Source organism: Cyprinodon tularosa, unplaced genomic scaffold, assembly GCF_016077235.1.
Source record: "Cyprinodon tularosa strain WSP-4 unplaced genomic scaffold, ASM1607723v1 ctg311, whole genome shotgun sequence".
Taxonomy (NCBI): domain Eukaryota; kingdom Metazoa; phylum Chordata; class Actinopteri; order Cyprinodontiformes; family Cyprinodontidae; genus Cyprinodon; species Cyprinodon tularosa.
Window position 1 is genome coordinate 188,275 of NW_024039021.1, and position 21,173 is coordinate 209,447.

General features: G+C 37.6%; 1 protein-coding gene across 1 annotated transcript in view; it reads right to left on the minus strand.

Moving 5' to 3' along the window:
- Window positions 1–21,173, minus strand: part of mef2d (myocyte enhancer factor 2d) — a 157,731-nt gene that overhangs the window by 37,165 nt on the left and 99,393 nt on the right. The window contains 2 exon segments of the mRNA XM_038292410.1: window positions 11,911–11,967; window positions 16,169–16,400. Of these exon segments, the coding sequence (XP_038148338.1) occupies window positions 11,911–11,967; window positions 16,169–16,400 (289 nt within the window).

Below are 21,173 nucleotides of genomic sequence, written 5' to 3' on the forward strand. Positions count from 1 at the left end.
GTCTGTGATTGGGCGGTGCCCCGCTCCCCATCCTGCTGTGCCCGCGAGCCACAGCTCCACTTAAGTTTTTGTTTTATTTAATAAACGTTTTGAACTTTCCAACTTACTGTCTCTCCTTGAATACTGGGTCCATCTGTCCGCGTTTCGTAACATTTTTTCCTCCGACAGACCTTCTAATGAGGCCAAACTCACTAAGTCTTTTTCCAAAAACACAGTCATGAAGTCGAGCTTTTAGAAAACTAAGGAATGCAGGGTTTGAGATGAAGTTTTTTTTTTTTTTTTTTTATAATCCTAACGTTTGAGCTTGATGTGAATTTCTTTAATTCTTTCCCAAGTTGATCACCTTGCTGATTACTTTCTGCACTGTCATTGTTTTTATATGGACCTGTATTTTTTAAACAAAAAAACTCAAAACCAGACTCAAAAACTTCTCTTTACACTTATGATGAGAAGTTAACCAAGTTCATTAAATAATATCTTACAATTTGGCTAATATAGTCAATAAAAACTACTTTTATGAGATTAGAGATGGAAAATAGTAGCAAAAAAATATTACTTTTTGTCTCTAATCTCACTGAAGCAGCTTTTTATACGGACTATTGTGAAAATTTTATTTTCATGACTGATTATAAAATGACAGACGTTGAAAAATGTTTATTAAAATGTTTTTTAATGCTGATGAGTTCAAACAGAAAAATAAAACAAGAAAATAAATTCTGAGGAGTTTAGAGTAATTAATAAATTCCTGATGTAAATTTTGCCCCCTTTCTCAGTGAAGCTCGGGGTATGCTGACTAACCAAAGTTGTGTAAATGAAGATGGCACCCCGCATTTGATGTGCTCATTTAAATTCTGCATCCTTCCACAAGAAGCTAGAATATAGCTGAAGAGAAAACAACTGAGATTCAGTCTTGGGTGTTTTTTAAAATGTGTCAGACTTGCATGAGGAATTTGTTGCACATAAAAGAAGGTAACAAACCAGTTATTTTCAAAGAAGAAACAGTTTTAGGTTTTATGCAGAAGGTCGTGTACAAATGCAAGTTTGGATTTCCGAAGGGAAACAGTGTACAGAAAAAAAAGAAAATTTTATCATATATCAATACTTAAAATGGTAATTTTTTCCTACAGAAGATTTAATTTTCCTGTAAACCAAGCAATCTCAAAACAAAGGACTCATTGTTTTGTCCTGTTTGAGTTTCACATAATTTGAATGATTAAACAGTAGCTAGAAACTGACAATAATAAATATGTCTATGGATATATGCATATCTTACTAGTTCACTGCAGCTAAACAGCTAAATAAATAAACTTTGAGAAGATTGCACCTACAATTTAACCCACGTAACTGTACTGACATTAAAGCAGAACTCTTTGGATCAATGGAACAATACAGCGAGCATCTGCACTGACAGATGGCACTAACGGTGTCTGTGATATCCAATGGCTCCAGCACATGTCACATTACTGCAATATATTTGGTTTGAACCACTGAGGCAAGTTATTCTTTAATGAATTAATCTAAAGTTGATTGTACGTATCCATCGACTAATAATTAAGCAGTCATTCTCCTTAAAACTTGTGTTTTTTATTGTATAAAAAGGATCTTCCCATAATACGAAGGGCTAAATATTTAGTTTCCAATATTCAGAATTAAAAAATAAGTACATATTTCTATTTTAACTATCTATTCTGTCAACTGTAATAAATACTGCATGAATTAACAAAAATATGTTTTTTACACATTAGAAAACTAGACATTATAAAACCTTGACTCAAATATGAGTTTAAGTGATTTCCATTCCTAATCCATAGAGGTTCAATATGACATTACTCGACTCTTTGAAGATAGATCAGCTTCAGCTCTTATGGGAAAGCTGTCCGGTAGGTTTAGGATGGTGTTTAAGGGGATTTTCAAGGAGAACATTTGTGAGGTGAGAAGGCCTTGCCTCTTAGTCTCAGTTCTTATTCATCCTAAAGGTGTTCTGTTGGGTTGAGGTCAGAGCTCTGTGCAGGCCAATCACCAGAGTCTCCCATCAACGTCTTCATGGACCTTACTTTGTGCTCTGGTGCACAGCCATGTTGGAAGAGGAAAGGACCAGCTCCAAACTGAGGCCAAGCCTAGCTCTTGAAAACAACCCCACATCATAATCCCTCCTCCGCCAAACTTTACACTTGGCACAATGCAGTCAGAAAAGTACCGTTCTCATGGTAGCCGTTGAACCCCCACTTATCCATCAGATTTACTGGTGGGGAAGCATGGTTCGTCACTCGAGAGAACTCATCTCTACTGCTCTGGAGTCCAGTGGCGGTGTGCTTTACACCACTGCACTTTGCACTCTACACACTGTTCTTGAGCTACTCCGAAGCCCACAAAAAGTTTGGAGGGGTGAAGTGATTAACTGCAGAAAGTTGGCGACCTCAGGCATCGACTGATCCCGCTCAGTCAGTTTATGTGACCTACCACTCCATGACTGAGGGGATGGCGTACTCAAACTCTTCCATTTTCTTATAATCAGCAGACAGTTGACTGTGGACTATTTAGGAGCGAAGAAATTTCACATCTGCATTTGTTGCATAGGTGGCATCAGATCACAGTTCTACGCTGAAATTAACTGAGTTCTTGAGAGCGACGAATGAAAGCGTCTGGATGTCTGTGCTTGATTATATACGCCTGTGGCCATGTAAGTGATTGGAAACCTGATTCGAGAAGTTTGAATGCATGATATATATATATATATATTTATTAGGGATGGAACGGTTAATGAAAACCGTCCGAACCATTCGGTTCGACTGTCTCGGTTCGGTTCGATGTGTTGCGTTCGGTTCATGCGCTGCTCCTTTTTCTTATAGGCTAATCGATTACACTCCAGAGCAGAAGGTGGCGGTACTGCGACCAAAGCCAACCACCAGTAGTAAACAAGAAGAAGAAGAAGCGAAGCAGCGTAGCCGGGTGTAGCAGAAAAAAATCGTTGTTGTGGAGAATTGTGTGGGTATGGCGAGTGGGAAAGAACAGGAGTTGGAAGACGCGCCAGCAGCACTTTCTAGGTCTGCTGTATGGGACCACTTTGCATTTAGAGTGACCTACGATGACGGCGGAAAGAAAGTTGTGGATAAAAGTGCAACAGTGTGCAAGCATTGTGCAACACGTTTTGTTTATGCTAACAGCAACACGACCAACATGTCAGGCTAACAATCAACATATACCGAACTGAAAACTGTGACCACGAAACCGTGAACCGAACCGAACCGTGGATTTTGTGGACCGTTCCACCCCTGATATATATATACATATATATATATATATATATATATATATATATATATATATATATATATATATATATTGTGTTTGTAATATAATGGAACCTTTTAGGTTATTGAATAGAATAAAGAAAATAAGATGAATCAAATATTGACGAATATGAGATGTAATGCCATCATTAACAGACAGGGTATGACCCTCTGACAAACTGTCAGACTATTTACCTCTTACTTTCAATAAAGTCACTAACTGTGATTTAGCTCTCCGCTTTAAGCTAAATCCAGCTATTAGAGCTTGGAGAGAGTCTTTGCTGTTAGCAGTAACTTTAAATGCGGGGTTTGGTTAAAGGAAGTACATTAAAACGCAAAAACTTTATTCTGCATCCATGTCGCCATTTAACAGTGTAAATAATCCTATTCCCGACTCTGGATCGATCCATCCGATCATGTTTTGTTCTACGTTGTTTAAGGATAAACAGTGATGCCCTCCAGTGGACAAAGGTAACATTACAGAAAATAAAATCCATCAATTTGGAGGTTATGAAAAAACTGGATAGAACAGATTGTAAACTAATATACCATTAACTGCCAATAAATAATAAGTCGACTATTTGTTTAGATCCCTAGTTTGAATTCAAATGATGACCTGCATTGAATGTTGCAGATGTCCACTCATTTTTTTTACTTTCCCTCCATTTCCTACAGAAAACTAAATCATCAGACTTTCAGTCTTGTATGCTGTAATGTGAGAGGACCCTGTTGAAAAAAATCTAATTGCAAGGCTTCTCGCTTGATTATACATCCAGAGGTCCTTGTTGCATTATGAGCTGACTGATTTATGCTGTGTGTGTCTAAATGAGTGCAGCTGTGTCCCGTTGAGTGAGTCTCAGAAACACTTTCAAATAGTTGTGGCTTTCATTCATCTAAATTGCTCATGTGGATGTATTTTCTTTGTAGCCCAAACATGTGTTCTTCTCAGAATATGAGTGTACATGTGTCGCTACCCTCAGTGTGTGCAAGCCTGTGTGTCACGTCTCCTATTACGCCAGGCCGGGCGTGGGAATGTGTGGAATGCTGCATGACGTCAATTGTGACATTCCCTGAGCTCTTACTCCCTGGACAACAGCTGAGCCGGGCACATCCAAGAGAACAGGAGAAAGAGAAGGTAAGAAGGGATGACAGGAGGAGGAGGGTGAAGATGGGATTAGGGAAGTGGAGTAAAAAAAAAAATAGGAGAAAACAGATGGGAACGAGAAAAGACTGAAGAAAATGCATGACAGGGAAAGGAGGGGACATGAATAATGTAGGAAAAAGCATCAAAGAGGCCAAAAATAAATTGTGCAAAAAAGTAAAATGAAAAAAATTCAAAATGAGGTAAAAATGAAAGTGTTGAAAGCGAAATAAACCTCAAGCCTGAAAAAAAGGGAAACTGGAGAGAGGAATAGAGGAGACTGACAGTAGCTACGTTTACATGGACACAACTAATCGGATTGAAGGCCTGATCAGATCAAAAATGTTTCATGTAAACATGTCAGACTGAAGATTCTAATCCGATTCGGTCCGATCGGAAATAAATTGAATTCCGAAAGAGAGAGGTGGTTTTTGCCGATCGCCATTCTGATTGGCGTCCATGTAAACACCCATTCGGATCTAAAGAGTAACATAATCTTCACTGCGCATGTGTGCGACGTCAGCGTGACGTTTTTCCGCCCTGTCAACAACAGGAAACCACCGGTCGCTCTCGCTCTTGTTGTGAACAACATGGCGAGAGGAGTCTAGGAGCGCCGACTTATACACTCAAGTTCATTTAAAGCTGCAGGAAGCAGGAATTTATCCTCCTCCTCTTCCTCTTTTCTCTCTCCAGAGCCCACTCGCTCTCCCACGCCGGTTCAATCGCTCATTCTCTACATTTTCTCTCGGACATTTCGCTGCCAAGCGCTTTTTTCCTCCTCTCTCCGTTTTTCTTTCCGCTCGCTCCGAGCGCATCGTTTGTCAGGCCTCCCAAAAACCAGACGCAGACAGAACTGCCAAGTTTGGCAGGAAGTTCTGCGCATGCTTAAAAGATTTAATCTGATCCAACGCTTGGTACATGTATACACACGTCATGATCGGATCATTTCATTTAGTGTCCATGTAAACGGAGATTTTGAATTTCCGATCAACCAAGGTTTGGATCGGATTGGGGAAATTTTGCGCATGTAAACGTAGCTAGTCAAAAGAAACTTGTGTGGACTTCTGAGATGTTAACACGACAAGCTGCGACACAATGCAACAAGCAACACAGATATCCATCAGCAGGAGCATGCTGCCATTAGAAAAAAAAAACTGTTGTTTGGCCTTTAGCCTTGGAACAAGAAAGTTTTTAGATTTGGCACCAATTAAGAGTCTCTCTGCATGTCTTCCTTTTGGGCTCAGAATATCTCTGGGTTATTCTGCTTCCCCTCACTGTGCAAAAATATACTGGTCACCAGATGATGCTTCTGTTTAGATCTTAATGTCCACAAATCATGACAGAAAGAATATTTTAGAACAAAGATTGATGTTTAAAAAGGAATTTTAGGGGACCAGCCAAGGACCCAAATTTTGAATGACTACCACTGTAGCTGGTCATTAGTTGGCTCCTGCATCCAGTAGTCATTTCATTTGGGCCCACTTCTCCATTATTAACAGGGTCCTGCCAGCATCTGTTCTCAGTTTCAGAATCACAAATGCTAAAAGTGAAGAAAACAAAGATTCAGATGACTACATGAGATTTATGGCACCTTATTTAAACTGTGAAAAGGGTTGTTTAAATGCTTTTTTTGGCCTTAGAACCACAATATTTGACTATAGTATGTGGCCAGATCAAAGCTTGTCTAAATTATTTTATATGGAGTCCAGATTTGTCCACAAAAACATGGATGTAAACTTGACTGTAAAACAATGACGTCCTCTAATGCCCATTTCAAATTTGCTGATGATGCAACCATTGAGAGTCTGATTAACACTAATGAGGCACCATACAGGGAAGCAGGCTGGGGAAGGAAGCAACCTCCTCAAGTTTAAAACCAAAAAGGAAAAATAAATGATCTTTAACTTCTGAAAGTTGACGACCACACTTAGGCCCGAGCATCAACAGTGCAGAAGATGAGTGGGTCACATGCTTTAGGTTTCTTGGACTGCACACTTCAGTGGTGGCGGGATGCACTGTGAAGAACACCACCTTTATCATTTATTAAAAAGGCCCAACACTGGAAAAAACGATCTAGAAATAAGTTACAATTTCCTAAATTAAGTGTATTTACCCTTAATTTGAGTAGGTCAATTGGATTATGAGTATTTTTACTCTTGAAATAAGATAATTAGATAATATGCACTTGAAAAAAGACAATGCAATTGTGTTTTCCTATTTTAAGTGTAAATTGTCTTTTTCCATTGCAAAATGTCTCTTTTACCTCCTCAATCCAAGAACAAATGCATTTATTTTAAGAAAAAATGACTTATATATATTTCGATTTTTTTCCAGTGAGCAGCTTATTTATTTCTTCACTGCAAAATCGATCTAGAGATAAGTAAAATTTTCTTAAATTAATTGTATTTAGCCTTAATCTGAGTAGGAAAATAAGATTATTTGCCAATTTTTTGTTCTCAAAATGAGATAATTAGATAATATGCAGGTTAGATAAGACAATACAATTGTCCTTTTCTTATTTTAAATGTAAATTGTCTTGTCCCATTGGCAAAGTGTCTCACCTACCTCTTCAATTTTAAAAGTGCACTTGTTTTAAGAAAAAAATGACTTATTGAGATTTACATTTTTTGCACTGTTGAGGACGCTGAGGAGGAACCAACTTGTTCTACCTCAGCTAAAAAAGCTTTTACCATGATGCATTAAAGAGAATCAGAGGTACAGTGGCGTAGGCAAGCTGCAATCCTTAGAATAAAACAACTGCTAAGTGGATTCAGTCCCACACCTAAAGGAGACTCTAGTTGAGTCCCTCCTGCAGGCCACGAGGCTCCGGGACAACCAAGCCCAACCAAGGTGCTCTTTTCCCCAGTTTTTCCTCTGGCAGAGTCACGTGAACCCACTTTAACAGACTTAAAAACACATTTTTCTCTCAAGGCTGTTGCAGAAAAAAAATAAAGACACAGAGAATACAACCCAGTCAAACATGGACTAATACTGAATCTATGGCACTAACATTAACACAGCTTTAAACACTATTTAACTGACAGTGATTGTTTAAAAGAGACACGGCCAAATGGAACTTTGTTGTATACTCTGCAACGACAATAAAGCTTTATTTCCGTCTTTGCTCAGTCTACTAATTTTTTCCGGTGCTCATTCTAGCACCGGAAAAGCTTAGCATTTTTAGTCGGATATTTCATGCTGGCTTCTCTTTTTTTTCTGTCTCTTTTCCTAATAAACTTCACTTTAAGCTAAAATTTAATTTAAAAATGTTTGGAGAATCGTTCCAATTAGCATAATTAGCATGACCACCTGCCGGTGAAGCACACCACTGCGTAGGGTTATGCAGTGGAAAAAAATCAAAATCTAGAGAAGTCATTTTCTCATTAAAATAAGTGAATTTTTCTTGGATTGAGGAGGTAAAAGAGACATTTTGCCAATGGAACAAAACAATTTACACTTAAAATAAGAAAACATAATTGCATTGTCGTATTTCAAGTGCATATTATCTAACTATCTTATTTTAAGAGTAAAAATACTCATTCCATTGGCAAATTATCTCATTTACCTACTCAAATTAAGAATAAATACACCTAATTTAAGGAATTATTACTCATTTCTTTGCAAAAACAATTAAGGATCCTTCATTTATCTGAAAATGTTGCTAAACTTCACTCTTGTGAACTCTTATCACTGGCCTTCTCAACCTGTAATTAGAATGCATTTGTACCCCAATGAATATATTTCGCGTGTGAACGCCTATTGGTATTCTTACAACAGTTCTTATAGATTTGTTCTGGCTTTCTGTAACATGAGAGAAGTAATGCTCTCAGGTGAATACAGAGCAAAAAAAGAGCCCCCCTCAGCATATCTATGGCTATGGGATACAACTGGAAGTATCTGTCCAAACTAACAGGATTTAAGGGGCGAGTTCTGGCCAGCGTCAAAGTCACCTCTGAGGAGAGTCCTGCGCCAAGACGGGGGATTGCTAGATGGAGGGGGGGCAGGGAGCGGGGCGGGGCAGGGTGGGAGATTATTCCAGAATGAAGACGAGGGGCAACAGCTGACAGTGACATGGTGAAAGGAGGGGAGGCTGTAGTCAGAGGAATAGGGAGAGCCGATAAATCACATGGGAAAGCAGTGGAGGTGTAAATGGTTATAAGGATTAAAAATGTTTTCACTTTAAGTTAAAAAATAGACATCAGTTAGCAGAAAATCTGACCCAAAAAAAGATGATAGATTATAAAGTTGGAGGGATTCTAGTGTAAGACTGATTCTGATCTTTCTGATTAATCAATTATTTCATTATTTAGTAATTAAAGTATTTTACTCTGTAGGTGTGATCTGACCCAACTGCTGCTCGCCCAAACATGAACTGGCTTTTTTGTATTTTAATTTTTATTTCTGTAAAGTTACCATCAGTGACTAGAAAGACACTGTTAAATAAAATGCATTATTATTTTTATTATTATTATTTTAATCTCGTATGGATTTCATATCGAGCTTTGAGTAGACCATGCAGGATTTATGGATGAGTGTCAATAAACTCCTGGAGTCATTTGATAGGTCACTGCTTTGAAGAATAATCAATTTTTCTTTTTGTTTTCTCTGTTGGTGGATAATGGCTCCATGTGCTGTTGGCAATTTTCTTTTTATGGCTTTTTAACCATTTCAGGACTGAAAGACGTTATCAGATTTATTTCTCATCTTTTTTGGGATTTCTATAGATTTCTTTGAGAAGGTGTTTAGGTTTTGACATCGTTTAAACTACTAAATGTCGTAAACATGTTCTGTTTCTGTGCTTTTGTTGTTCGACAGGTTATCAGTAATCAGGCCTGGGCTTGTCGAGTGAACCTGAACACTTAAAAAAAAAAAAAAAAAAAAAATATTTAAATCCTCATTTAACAAGAGGAGTCATTCTTTATTACACAGAACCTGAATGGTTTACACTCTGCGGGTCAAAATATGTTTTTTCATTACAATTAATGTTATAATATCATAGATGCTTTCATTCCCTTGAGAAAACACATGTAATTTTCTCAACTGAGTGGAAAGTTTTAATTAAAGTCATAAACTATTTCACTTCTGCATTTTCAGTTATTTACTAATGGTCAGTTTCACTAACTTTACATATAGGGAAAATCCCCAGATTCACTGCTCAGTGCTAAAGAGTACTAAAGAAAAGAATAAAAATAGGAAATGAAAGAAAAGCTCATTAATCACTGCGTCAGGAAAAAATAAACTCAAACAATACCCCAACAAAAAAAAAAAAAGAACTAAAAAAACAGAAAGATTAGGAATGTTGAAATAAATTTAAAGGCATGGATTGACTTAGGAAAACAGGCTGAGCTCATTGATTGTTTCGCCCTTGGTTGCTTTTTTTTTACTTCACATAAACAGATCGGTCTTGGAAAACAAACTCTAGAAAAGCATCAATCAGAATGTCTCTATCACAGGCAGGTGCACTGAAAAGAAAATCCAGAAAAGTCCTTTTTTCTTTAAATAAGTGCATTTGTTCTTGTATTGAGGAGGTAAAAGAGTCATTTTGCCAATGAAAGAAGACAATTTACACATAAAATAAGAAAAAACACTGGCATTGTCTTATTTCAGGTGCATATTAACTAATTATCTTATTTTAAGAGTAAAAATACTAATTCCATTGGCCAACTATCTAATTTACCTACTCAAATTAAGGGTAAATACACTTAATTTAGGAAGTTTTAACTTATTTCTAGATAGTGTGGTATTTAGGCATCAATAATATTTCTGAACAAAGTAAAATAAAAACCTATAAAAATAATTGAAGTGATTGGGAATAACTGAATTTATCTACTGTAGGTGGAGCAACCAACCTAAAGGAGGCCTGCAGGATTGACACATAAGCACTGCCAGGGATGAAATGTTGATTCAGAGGGATTTGATCTGGAACAGGTGTCCGATTCCAGACCAGATTAGTGTTTTAAGGTAGTTTCTGAATAAACTAACAAAAGTAACAGCTTCCTACCTGGAAAACAGGGATAACAGCAGGAAAGCTACATCAGCTGTTTTTAAAATTTAACTCTGTCTTTTTCCTCTTTTGAATCGCTTAATCATAGACTGCCTTATAACCTGAAACCCTTTCTGTTCTGTGAGCTGTTTACAAGCAGCCTGTGCTGTGACGCCCACCCCACCCCAGCTGTCACCAGTCAACAGGTGCCTATGTGCTTCTGCATAAGTCTGAAGCAGACTGTGAGGTTGTTGCTATACAGGATCAGTCTGCATTGTTCTGTTGACCATTACTAATAAAAAGGATTTCTTAATTTAAAGGTACACTATGCAACCGGTGCTGATTTTCCAGCGAGACTCCCCCCAGAGGGCGAAAGTAAAAGTGCACTGTCGTAAATATGCACAGCTGTTCTCCTGGTTTCTCCGTCAAGCCAGGCGCGGTTGTTTTGAGCTTAGCAGACAGGCGAACGCAACGAATGACTAATGCTGCGTTCACACCGCAGCTGGCGCGACAGAAGCAGCGAGTTTACATGCAAAGTCAATGATTGACGCGCGTCAAGGCGCAGCAAAGGAGCAGCAGGCCCAGCGCGTCTGAGCAGCTGAAGCAGGGAGAGAGACACAGCGCTGATGATCAGAGGCTATGATCTCTCCTCTTAAACAGTTTATTGACGCCTAAATTAACTTAAAATGCAGAAATCTGCCGGCAGAATATGCAGTTTGGATTATTTAGATGAAAAACACCTACCAGCTGCCGCGGTGAACCGCGAGGACGCGACCCGGCCAGAGGCTGCTGATGAAGGGGTTCCTTCTGTCGGCGCACCGCTGGTATGTGGGGGGTCTGAGCGGCTCCGACAGAAAAAATATTGAAGGCAGGATAATAATCTGAATGAACTGACGGCACTGATTACGTTTTCAGGTGTATTTTCTCATTTAAACACATATTAAAACTACTTTATTCCAAATGATCACAGCAAATATAGCTGCAAGGCAGAGAAAGGATAGTGAAGCTCCGCCCAATGCGCGTCAGACAGACTTTTGCACCGCACAGCCAGAGCGTCAGAACTAACTGGTTCAAGCAGCAAAAATGAAGCAGCAGACACGATTTTGCTGCTTTTGCTGCGTGAACGTAGCATAACTGCACAAGGATCGCCACTGTGCTAGCAACGAGAATGCTTATAACTGGGGGGTGTAGCAGTTCTCGGCCGTAAAGCAAGACCGACTCTCACGAGACTTCTGAGCCTGTGGGTGCGGGTCGGTGCTCCTGCAATTGCAAGTGCAGTATTTCCCCCACAGACCACCAGGGTGGCCGAGAATACCTTTGTTCAACCTGAAATGACTCATTTAATCATCCAAAACGTTATGGAACACATTAATTAACTGAAAAATGTTGCATAGTGTGCCTTTAATATGTACAAAAGGGAAAGTAAAAAACTCACTTCTTTGCAGCAATATGGATCCTGTAAGGTCGGATATAAGAAAAAAAGCAGATTCACTTACGAATTGGACTTGGACACGCTCCGTTTGAGTTCCCCAGATCTCCCCCTAACATGGCACCTAGGAACAGGAAAGAAAATCATAAAGTTCATAAAAATAATCTCACATGAAGCAGCATATCTGAGCAGCACTTATCTAAAAGCTGATGAACATCCACTTTGAAAAAATATTATTAAGTGAAGTACGTCATTAAAAAAGTCCTTCTGACACTGATGATCATTTCCCCTCTAAAGCACCTTAATTGGCCTCAAAGCTGCATTTCCAGTTAAAGTGCTGCCTTCATCACTTCTCAATGGTACTTATGATACACATTCAGCCACTAAACTGTCACTGATTCTTACACTAAAAGACCTTCAAATATTATTTTCAAAGTGTTAAATCATTCTCTATATGGCATATTCTCTTATAAGTAATAAAAATACAATTTCATTTATTCTGTTTAAACAAAACCATTTAAAATACCCATTAAGCCAAACATGCACCTAAAATTAGAACAAAGCATTCTGATTTTTGCAGTTCTTGACACTTTAACTGGTTCAAATGTTCTATTTAATCCAGAATCCCATCTCTGTTTCAGAAGGATTAATGTGAACTTCATTGAGAAGCAGGGACAGCCCTGTTCTCCTTGAACCATTTCCCACTTACATGATTTAAGATGTCAACTAGAGCTGCATGACATTTGTAGACATGCAACATGTGGTAAAGCTTTGAAAGCTGCAATTAGAATATTAATGGTTTCGGGCTTTGGTTTTATTGCAAATATAGACCCTATATAGCTGGTAGTTCCTCCAGCTAATGGACAAGTAATTTGTAAATTTTAATTCAATTTATTAAGGTGTGTCCAAGTCGCAACAAATATTGTCGAAATAGACCTAAATTAATAAAATTTCAAAATGTATATTTTCATAAAAAAGCTCCACTTTGTTTTATATGCTTCATTTTCCATCAATTTGTAATTTAATTTTACTTTATAAGAATATTTGAATGCCTACATAAAAGTTTTTCTTTAAACAAGCATCAAACATTATCATAAAAATTTATCATGATGTTTTCCAGCATGTTGTTCCCCAAAAGCTAAAGACGAAACCATAAAATATCAATGCTTTTAATTGTACAGCGAATATATTCTAATTTTAACTCCATAATGTTAAAAGTGAGTTCTTCCTCCCCACTGTCGCTCCCTGCTTGCTCAGTGTGAGGGATTGCTGTGGGGTCAACGACACAAAGCAAGTAAATGTTAACTTTCACCACATTCTGACCCAGGAGGAGCGATTTCCTTAGATAAGAAGCTTTTAAGCAACCTCTCTGGATTGGATATTTTTGTAGAGGGCCTTAGGATGATATGTGTTGTGAATTAGTGCTAAACTGAACTAAAACAGATTTTCAGTTTAGGAAGTATCACTCTTCCAGCCAAGCTTTTTCTCTGTTGGTTAAACATATTGAGTGATTTAAGGATTTTAGAGTTTATTAAAAATTATTTCCAAGCTAATATATATTACATTAGACAGTGTAATACTAACATGTGTAAAACTAAAGGAAGACTAATGGAAAGCCCGGATGCATAATTTGGCAGGTTTTTCCTTTATCTAAGAAATATATTCAGTCTTCTATTGCTCTTGATGTCCACACCTGGTGTGGATCTTAGTATCCAGCTGTGTTTCCATTACAAATGTGCGCAAAACTATGTTGATATTTTGCTCGTTTAAAAAAATTTGCAGCAATTCCAGCATTTCCAACGAACAGCAAATCAATGAAAGTTGTACGTGGATATGTTTGTTCACACTACAACTCTGAAAACAACATGGCTGCTGCAGATGCTAACACATTAGATATATCCTTATTTCAGTTGGTGCCAACGCCTCCAACTGCTTCTGGTCGTCTTCTTCGTCCAGTTGCAGACCATGTGACATGTATGATGCGAAAAAAGTGTTTCTATTGTAGTTTAGTGAGATAATAGAACTTTGATATGACTTAAAAAACAAGTTGAAGCATAAAAATTATTTATCTAAAACTGTGAGTAGTTTTGAAATGGCAGTGTTTCTATTTAGAAAATGAATTTTCATAATGACAATTTCCCCAATTTAATGGCTAATGTAAATATATGGAAGTAAATCTGTGTCGCTAGGATTTGAATTAAAAATTACACTGAAATTTAAATGTTGTATGTTTGTACTTACTGTTTCAGTGTTAAAATATATTCGGAACACATTTTTGGCCTAAAAAAAAATTCATTGTCATTATTTCTACACAGTTGAAATTTCATTTGTTATTTTCTCGAAAAGCTAAAAATTCACATTACTATTTCAAAGTGATTACATTTTCAATACTTATTTTTCAGTTTAATTTTTCAGTGTTAAAAAAATCTGCATTTAAAAAAATTCAACCTTTCAAAATTCAAACTTAATATTTTCAGCCTCCTGAGATTCAACTGGCTCTATTTCACTGTCTTAAATTCGGCGTCTGAATTCAGTGTAAAAAGGGAAGGGTTACTTCAGGTCACAGACATTAGCAATGGATTGTGGCGTCCAACAACCAGCCAATCCCGTTACGTTTTCTTAGTCACGTGACGTGACGCTTGCGGCGCTCATACGGAAGGAAAACCAGCGTAACGCTAACTCAGCGTTGAGTTTATTACTTTTATTTTTCTGTAGTTGAGTTGGGATGGAAGCATCATGATGACAGGGTGAAAAATAAGTATAGCTGAAATATGTCGAGATACTCCGCCCAATTTGAAATGATGTCAAAAAGACCCCATAATTTTCTAATTTCACACAGTGGTGGGATAAAGAAAACACATTTCAGCTAATAAGAGTGAGTAATGTGAGGTTTATAGGAGCTTGTTAAGCTCCTGTAGCTGTAAGGAATTAAGGGGCAGGAGGAGTATGGGGGCCTACATAAGTATTATATGAAAGTCACTCTCCTCACCGAGCACCATGTTATGAAAGATGTTGTAATGCATTTGTTGCACGTTACATCACCTAATTCTGACTTACAATGAGATTACGCCGCTCAGAACAAAGCTTGGTGAGTAACCCTGTCTGAGACGCAAAAATGGGGCACAAATCCTTTTAGTCAGAGGGGTTGAAGGATTGGTTTCCCGCACAGAGGAAGTGCAAGCATGGATGCATGCATGCATGCATGCATGCATGTAGTAGTGTAACATGGATCAAAGAGCTGTTATAGCTGCAGGTTCTCATTTGAAGGGTAAACATACACAGATTGGCTGAGAGAGACATTGGAACGCAGACTTATTACTTTCTGAAAAGTTCCCTGATTCTTACATAAACTAACTGTGGCTCCAGAGAAGGTGGACCTAACAGAAAGGACTTAAAGTAACTAAATCACCATGGCAACTATGTCTGCTTAAGGTGCATCAAATCACTTCAATTAAAGGAGTCATTATGGAGTCCAGATTTTTACATGTGAGGAAAACTGAGCCTTAAAGTGATTTGATTTGGGGACAAAATGTCAAAACAAATAATTAAGGAGATTATAAAAAAAATAAAATAAAAAAACCTAAAGAAAACAAAGCTGATACTGAGAAACGTCAGCAGAAAAGTAGCTGATGTAGTGTTTCAGTAACATATAAAAGTGTATATTTATGGATTAGAAAATTATCAAAAAGGGGAATTATTTTAGTTTCAGTTCATAAAGTTTAACTACAAGGATCAATTAAAATGAGTTATTTGGTGCATTCAATTCAATTATTTTTGAGGATCTTGGCTTAAAGCAAATGAAAGGTCATTGAGTTTCTTAGCTTCATTTGTTAAGTTCAGACTTATTTCCACACTGCTAAAACAACACCAGAGCAAACCTGCATAAGTTAAAAAATAGGGGGTAATTTAAAATGATACCAAACTGGGTTTAATCATGAAGAAGATTTAATTTAATAAAACAAAATTCTCCTTAAGGAAATGTCTCTCTAAATCTTGCTGCTTTCTTTTCATTTTATTCAAAGGAAATTCTGAAATATTTCAAACTCTCCCTGTGTGTCAGAAATCATTGTCCCCATTTGCAGAAATTCAGATTTATTAGATACTTTGCTGTGAGAAACACATCCTCCAGAGAGAAAATTGACTCCCTGTCTGAAAAATCTGATAAAAAAGCAACTAAACCTGTGATAAATCAATCAAAGCAGTTATTGAAACAGGATGTTTCCTTTCTGAAAAGGCCACCGGTTATTGATTGATACGACCACAGCTGAACTGTGAAGAGATGGAGAAACCAAAGCTTTCCAGCTGCGTTCCACATGTTTTGTTACCTGCGCTGGCTGGTCGCTGTGGTAACCCCGGCGACACGGTGTTCCTCTGCAGAACTGGTTGCTGTGGCGACAGGAGGCGGGGATCTGTGAGGGCGGAGGTGACGAAGGAGGTGGTGGTGACCATGGGGCCGGCAGGATTGTTGCTGAACTGGAGGGCTGCTGCGGCCGCCGCGTTCTGATTGGACACTGGCACGGTAACTGGCATGGGGAAGCTGGGCTGCGGGACAGTGGACTGGTAGAGAGACAGGAAGAGGGCGGAGTTTATAGGGTGGCCATGTTTAGCCCCACACGCATTTGTTTTGATAGACTTAGAAACAGGCAGGTGGTCAGTTAGTGATCAGCAGCAGTGTAAACCAGCCTGCAGGCGACACACACACATTACCAACCAATCACAGCAAGAACAGTTTTTCCAAACTGAAATAAAAATGAAAAAAAAAAAAAAAAACTCCAGAGAAAACAATAAAAAAAACACAAAAAAAAACTTTTCTGATCTCTATTTAATCTAATTTAGTCTTTAGGAGATTGGGATACTTTTACTTTTAGTATAAGACAAACTTTATTGTGATTTTGTATACACAGAGATATTAAATGAGCAGCAGGTTAGCAGTGAAAAAAAACATTTCCATTTTCATTTTCTAATGAAACAACATTTAAAACTTAACATTTTTAAATCCTGAGAACAGGCATGGGTCGGTATGAAATTCTGACTGTAAGATAACCCTCACAGTATCATTGTTTACGGCTCTATTTCAAAACTTTTTGAATTACAAAGATAAAAAAACGAAATACTTGCTGAATAATTGGCTGATCTTCTGTATAAAATCTATAGTTACTGTTCATTATGGTTATAATTCATTTTTATTTTTATAACAAACCTATATTTTAAAGACCAACAGAAATTACTAGTATTAACGAAGTAGCGCTGCAATTAAAGATTATTTTGCAAATCGATTAATCTGTCCATAATTTTTTCGATTAATAATCTAATAGCCAAAGGTTCTTTAAAGCAGATTTTTTATGAAACCAGGTGAAACTAAAACTTTGAGGAGACGAAAACATATTTTTTTTTATCTTAAATTTACAATGAGAGCAATGCTCTGGTGTTATAAATCTACTCATATCTATTCAGCAACGTTAGCCACTTCCTACTCTTTAAAGAGCATTTGCTTCTATTTTAGAGAACGACAGATTTTATTTTAAGCCCACGCTGATCCCAATTATTTGGACATTTGTCGAACCAATCAGCGATATGTGATGCTGATATTTTTTGGATCCTTTCTTGAAAGACATTTTTTTTTCCTCCTCTATTTACACGTTAAAAAGGACATGTTTACAAAAAAAAAAATTACATAAGTCTTAATTTAAACCAAAAAAGATAATCTATAAAGAAATTTAAAAAAACAATGATACCAGATGGAGGGTACGCCAATACATGCACTTATCATGATCTTAAAGGAATAGTACACCCAAAACATGATTAGCCTTCATTTTCTACTCACCCCCATGCTGAACAACACTCTGGAGTACTTTTTTGATATCTCAAATGCATCTGGAGATCTGGGAGGCTTCTTGCTTTCTGCTGACATTCAAATAATGGAGGTCTATGGTGACCGAGACAGAAAGGTCCATAAAAGTCCACAAAAAACGTTTCAATATTCCTCCATACTGCTCGTCCAATGTATTCCAAGTTTTCTGAGTGGGTAGCATCCAGAATTTACTCGAAACGAAGTCATTTAGAATGTTTTTAGAGCATAAACAGTAGTATATAGGATTTCCTGAAAGCGAGTTCACGACGCTACGGAAACCGCGGCAGACCAACCCAGACGAAAGTGCGCATTCAGCTCAGCAAAGAACTCATGCTCTTCCTCAACACTGAAGTCCTCAGACATTTTTCTTTCGTTGTTTCTTTCTTTGCACAGGTAAACAGCACATTTCTTCTTCTACGCTTGCATTATTGGCAGAGCAGACGCTGAATGCGCACTTTCGTCTGGTTTGGTCTGCCAGCTTCCGTAGCGTCATGAACGCGCAGGTGCGCGCTTTCAGGAAATCCTATACACTACTGTTTATGCTCTAAAAACATTCTAAATAACTTCGTTTCGAGTAAATTCTGGATGCTACCCACTCAGGACACTTGGAATACATTGGACGAGCAGTATGGAGAAATATTGACACGTTTTTTGTGGACTTTTATGGACCTTTCTGTCTCGGGCACCATAGACCTCCATTATTTGAATGTCAGCAGACAGCAAGAAGCCTCCCAGATCTCCAGATGCATTTGAGATATCAAAAAAGTACTCCAGGGTGTTGTTCAGCATGGGGGTGAGTAGAAAATGAAGGCTAATCATGTTTTGGGTGTACTATTCCTTTAAGGCACAGCTGCTGAATGCCCTAACGAAGCGGTCTACAAATGCATGTATTGGATACCGAGGCAAGAAAAACAAAAAGCTAATATCAGACATATATATATAAAAAAAATCAAAAAAATCATTGCATCAGTCGATCTCTAGTCTGTTTTATGACACTAGAACTTTTTTGGTCCTCAGGGGCTGGATAATTTGCCATGAGGGTTCGATTTCGATCCTTTCATTTTGACACGTCTGCTATAAAGTATTTATATAAAAATACACATAACCAAAGCCTAGAAAGGCGGACAATTTGGAATCAGCAATGTTACCTAATATTTTTTTTTTCTTTTCTTTTTGATCAAAGCGTTTCAAATGACTGCAGGAAATCAGTCTAAAAGCTTTATATTCCATGCAGGTCTGTGTTTTGCCAGGAACCACACAGGCAAAACCTCTTAGAGCTGTCTCTTTAAGTAAGTGGTTTTGGGAATTAACTCTTCAAACGCCCGACACACATCCCCACTAACGCACACCCACAGACACTCATTGAGCTGAAACATGCAAAGTGAATTGGTGGAAAGGCAGAAGAAGCGTTGTGGCCTTTCTCCTCTAATGCCTTTCTCCTCTTTTTGCGGCAGCAAGTTGTTGCTTTTGAGTTATTGGGAGGCATCTCATTGCATGCATACCCCCCCCGACGTATCCTTCCCTGGGAAGTTGAGAAAATGATCCATGAGCTCACGTATTGAAATCTGCCTCAAATTTAGTGAATCTTACCCAAAACAGGCATGAATCACAGAGATAGGGTTCATTTACTGAAGCCCTTTCTTTTATCAAAGTGTCCAGAATGATAACTGAACTGATGAAAAAGGATGACCGGACTACAGTGGGTGTTAAAAGAGAGAAAAAGAAATAATAAGGTCAAGGACCTCAGGTTGTCCAGCCATGCAACCCATTTCACCCGGTTTCATCTCAATCTGAAATAAGGACTTCTATATATGGAATATGGGCCACTGCTGCTCTGTACTGTACTCACAGTGCAGAGACCCAGTTTAATGGAAAGAAGGACAGGGACACCTCGCTGCCCTTGATCCCCACCTCTGTCTGAGTGTTTAAAAAGAAAAGTTTCATTTCATAACAGAAAGAGAGGGATCAGAGACTTTTTGATTCCAGCAAAGCCTTATCTATTTCTGATAAAAACTCATTCCATGAAGCCATTATTTCAGATGAATGAAATAATAAATGTTGGAAAAATTCTAGATCAGAAATAAAAAAACATGGTTGAAAATATTGAATTATATTACAATATTATTTATTATATTATTGAATTTTATTATATTCAAACCACTGATACCTTTGAATTTACTGGTTAGATTAGCAAAGTGGAAATCTGCAAAGGGGATGTGCAAACGGAACCGTCTGTGGTGACCTGGGATGGGGAAGAAAGCCGCTAGCAGCTAACAGAACTGCACACGGGCGCAAAGCGGAAGGTGACGGAGAAAGGATGGATCAATGGTGTAGGTGGATGGTTGGTGGGAGGGAGGGGGTCAATGTAAAGAAGGTGGAGATGAGTAAACACAGATGCAGAAATCACTGGGGAGGGTTTTTCTTTTCTCTATATATCTCTCTGTGCTAACATCACTAGCAGACATTACAATAGAAAACATTTTCTTCTTTTTGATCGGATATATTTTTATACCCATTAGTACCTCAGAATGAATTTGGATTTGCAAATGAATTTGACTTTTTTTGTAAGAAAAAAAGTAAAAAAACTGATGCATGTTTTGTGGTTTATGTTTACTGGCTGCTCACCTTTATGTGCATGTTTTGAATTTAGAAAAGAAAATCTAAAGTGTACCTCAAAAGTTTTACAAAATCCCAACAATCGCCATCGAATGACGTTTTCTTTCTTCATGCTGCTCTTTCTGAAAGCATGACTCTACGTCAACATCTCTTCATTAGTCTTTTGAATGTTTATTTTTAAACTTTTCTTCTGTCTACAATGTGCACCATGTTTCCCTAAAACCAATTAAACCAAACCAATTAGTTCACCATTCTCCACTTCAAGACTTTTCTAATCAATATACTACTGAATGGAGGGTTAAGGGGATGATATCCATCCTCTTACGGATATAAGGCGAAGGATGGGAACCAGGGCAGAAAAAGCAAACCTGCTGGGTAAATAATTGACCAGGAGATTTTCTGGAGGCTCGTGTGAGAAAGCTCAAGGCCTCTTATGTGAGAAATAAACAAAAAGAGAGAAAAATCAAAGCTCTTTTAATTCATAGAAGCTCCTTCAGCAGGCGTGTTTACTTGATGAAATGTTAAGTCAGGATGAAATACACTCATAGTCTGCTTCTCTTTTCTGAAAGTTATCTACCTGTCTGTATTTCATTTATATACATTCTTTTTAATTTGTTAAAAAATTGTCTGACAGAGAGGAGTTTTATAATCTACTAATATTTAACTTTTACTGTTTGAATAAAGATTCAGCCAATATTAATAAACCCAGCGGATTTAATTTAGATATCTAACAAGAAAATATAAGATATTTTAACATGTAGTGACAGAAAAAATATATATTATAGGTTCCCATTCTTTTGAATATGTAAATGTCAGATCCTTCAGCATCTGAAGGGTAATTACAATCAATCCTGTTTGATTCA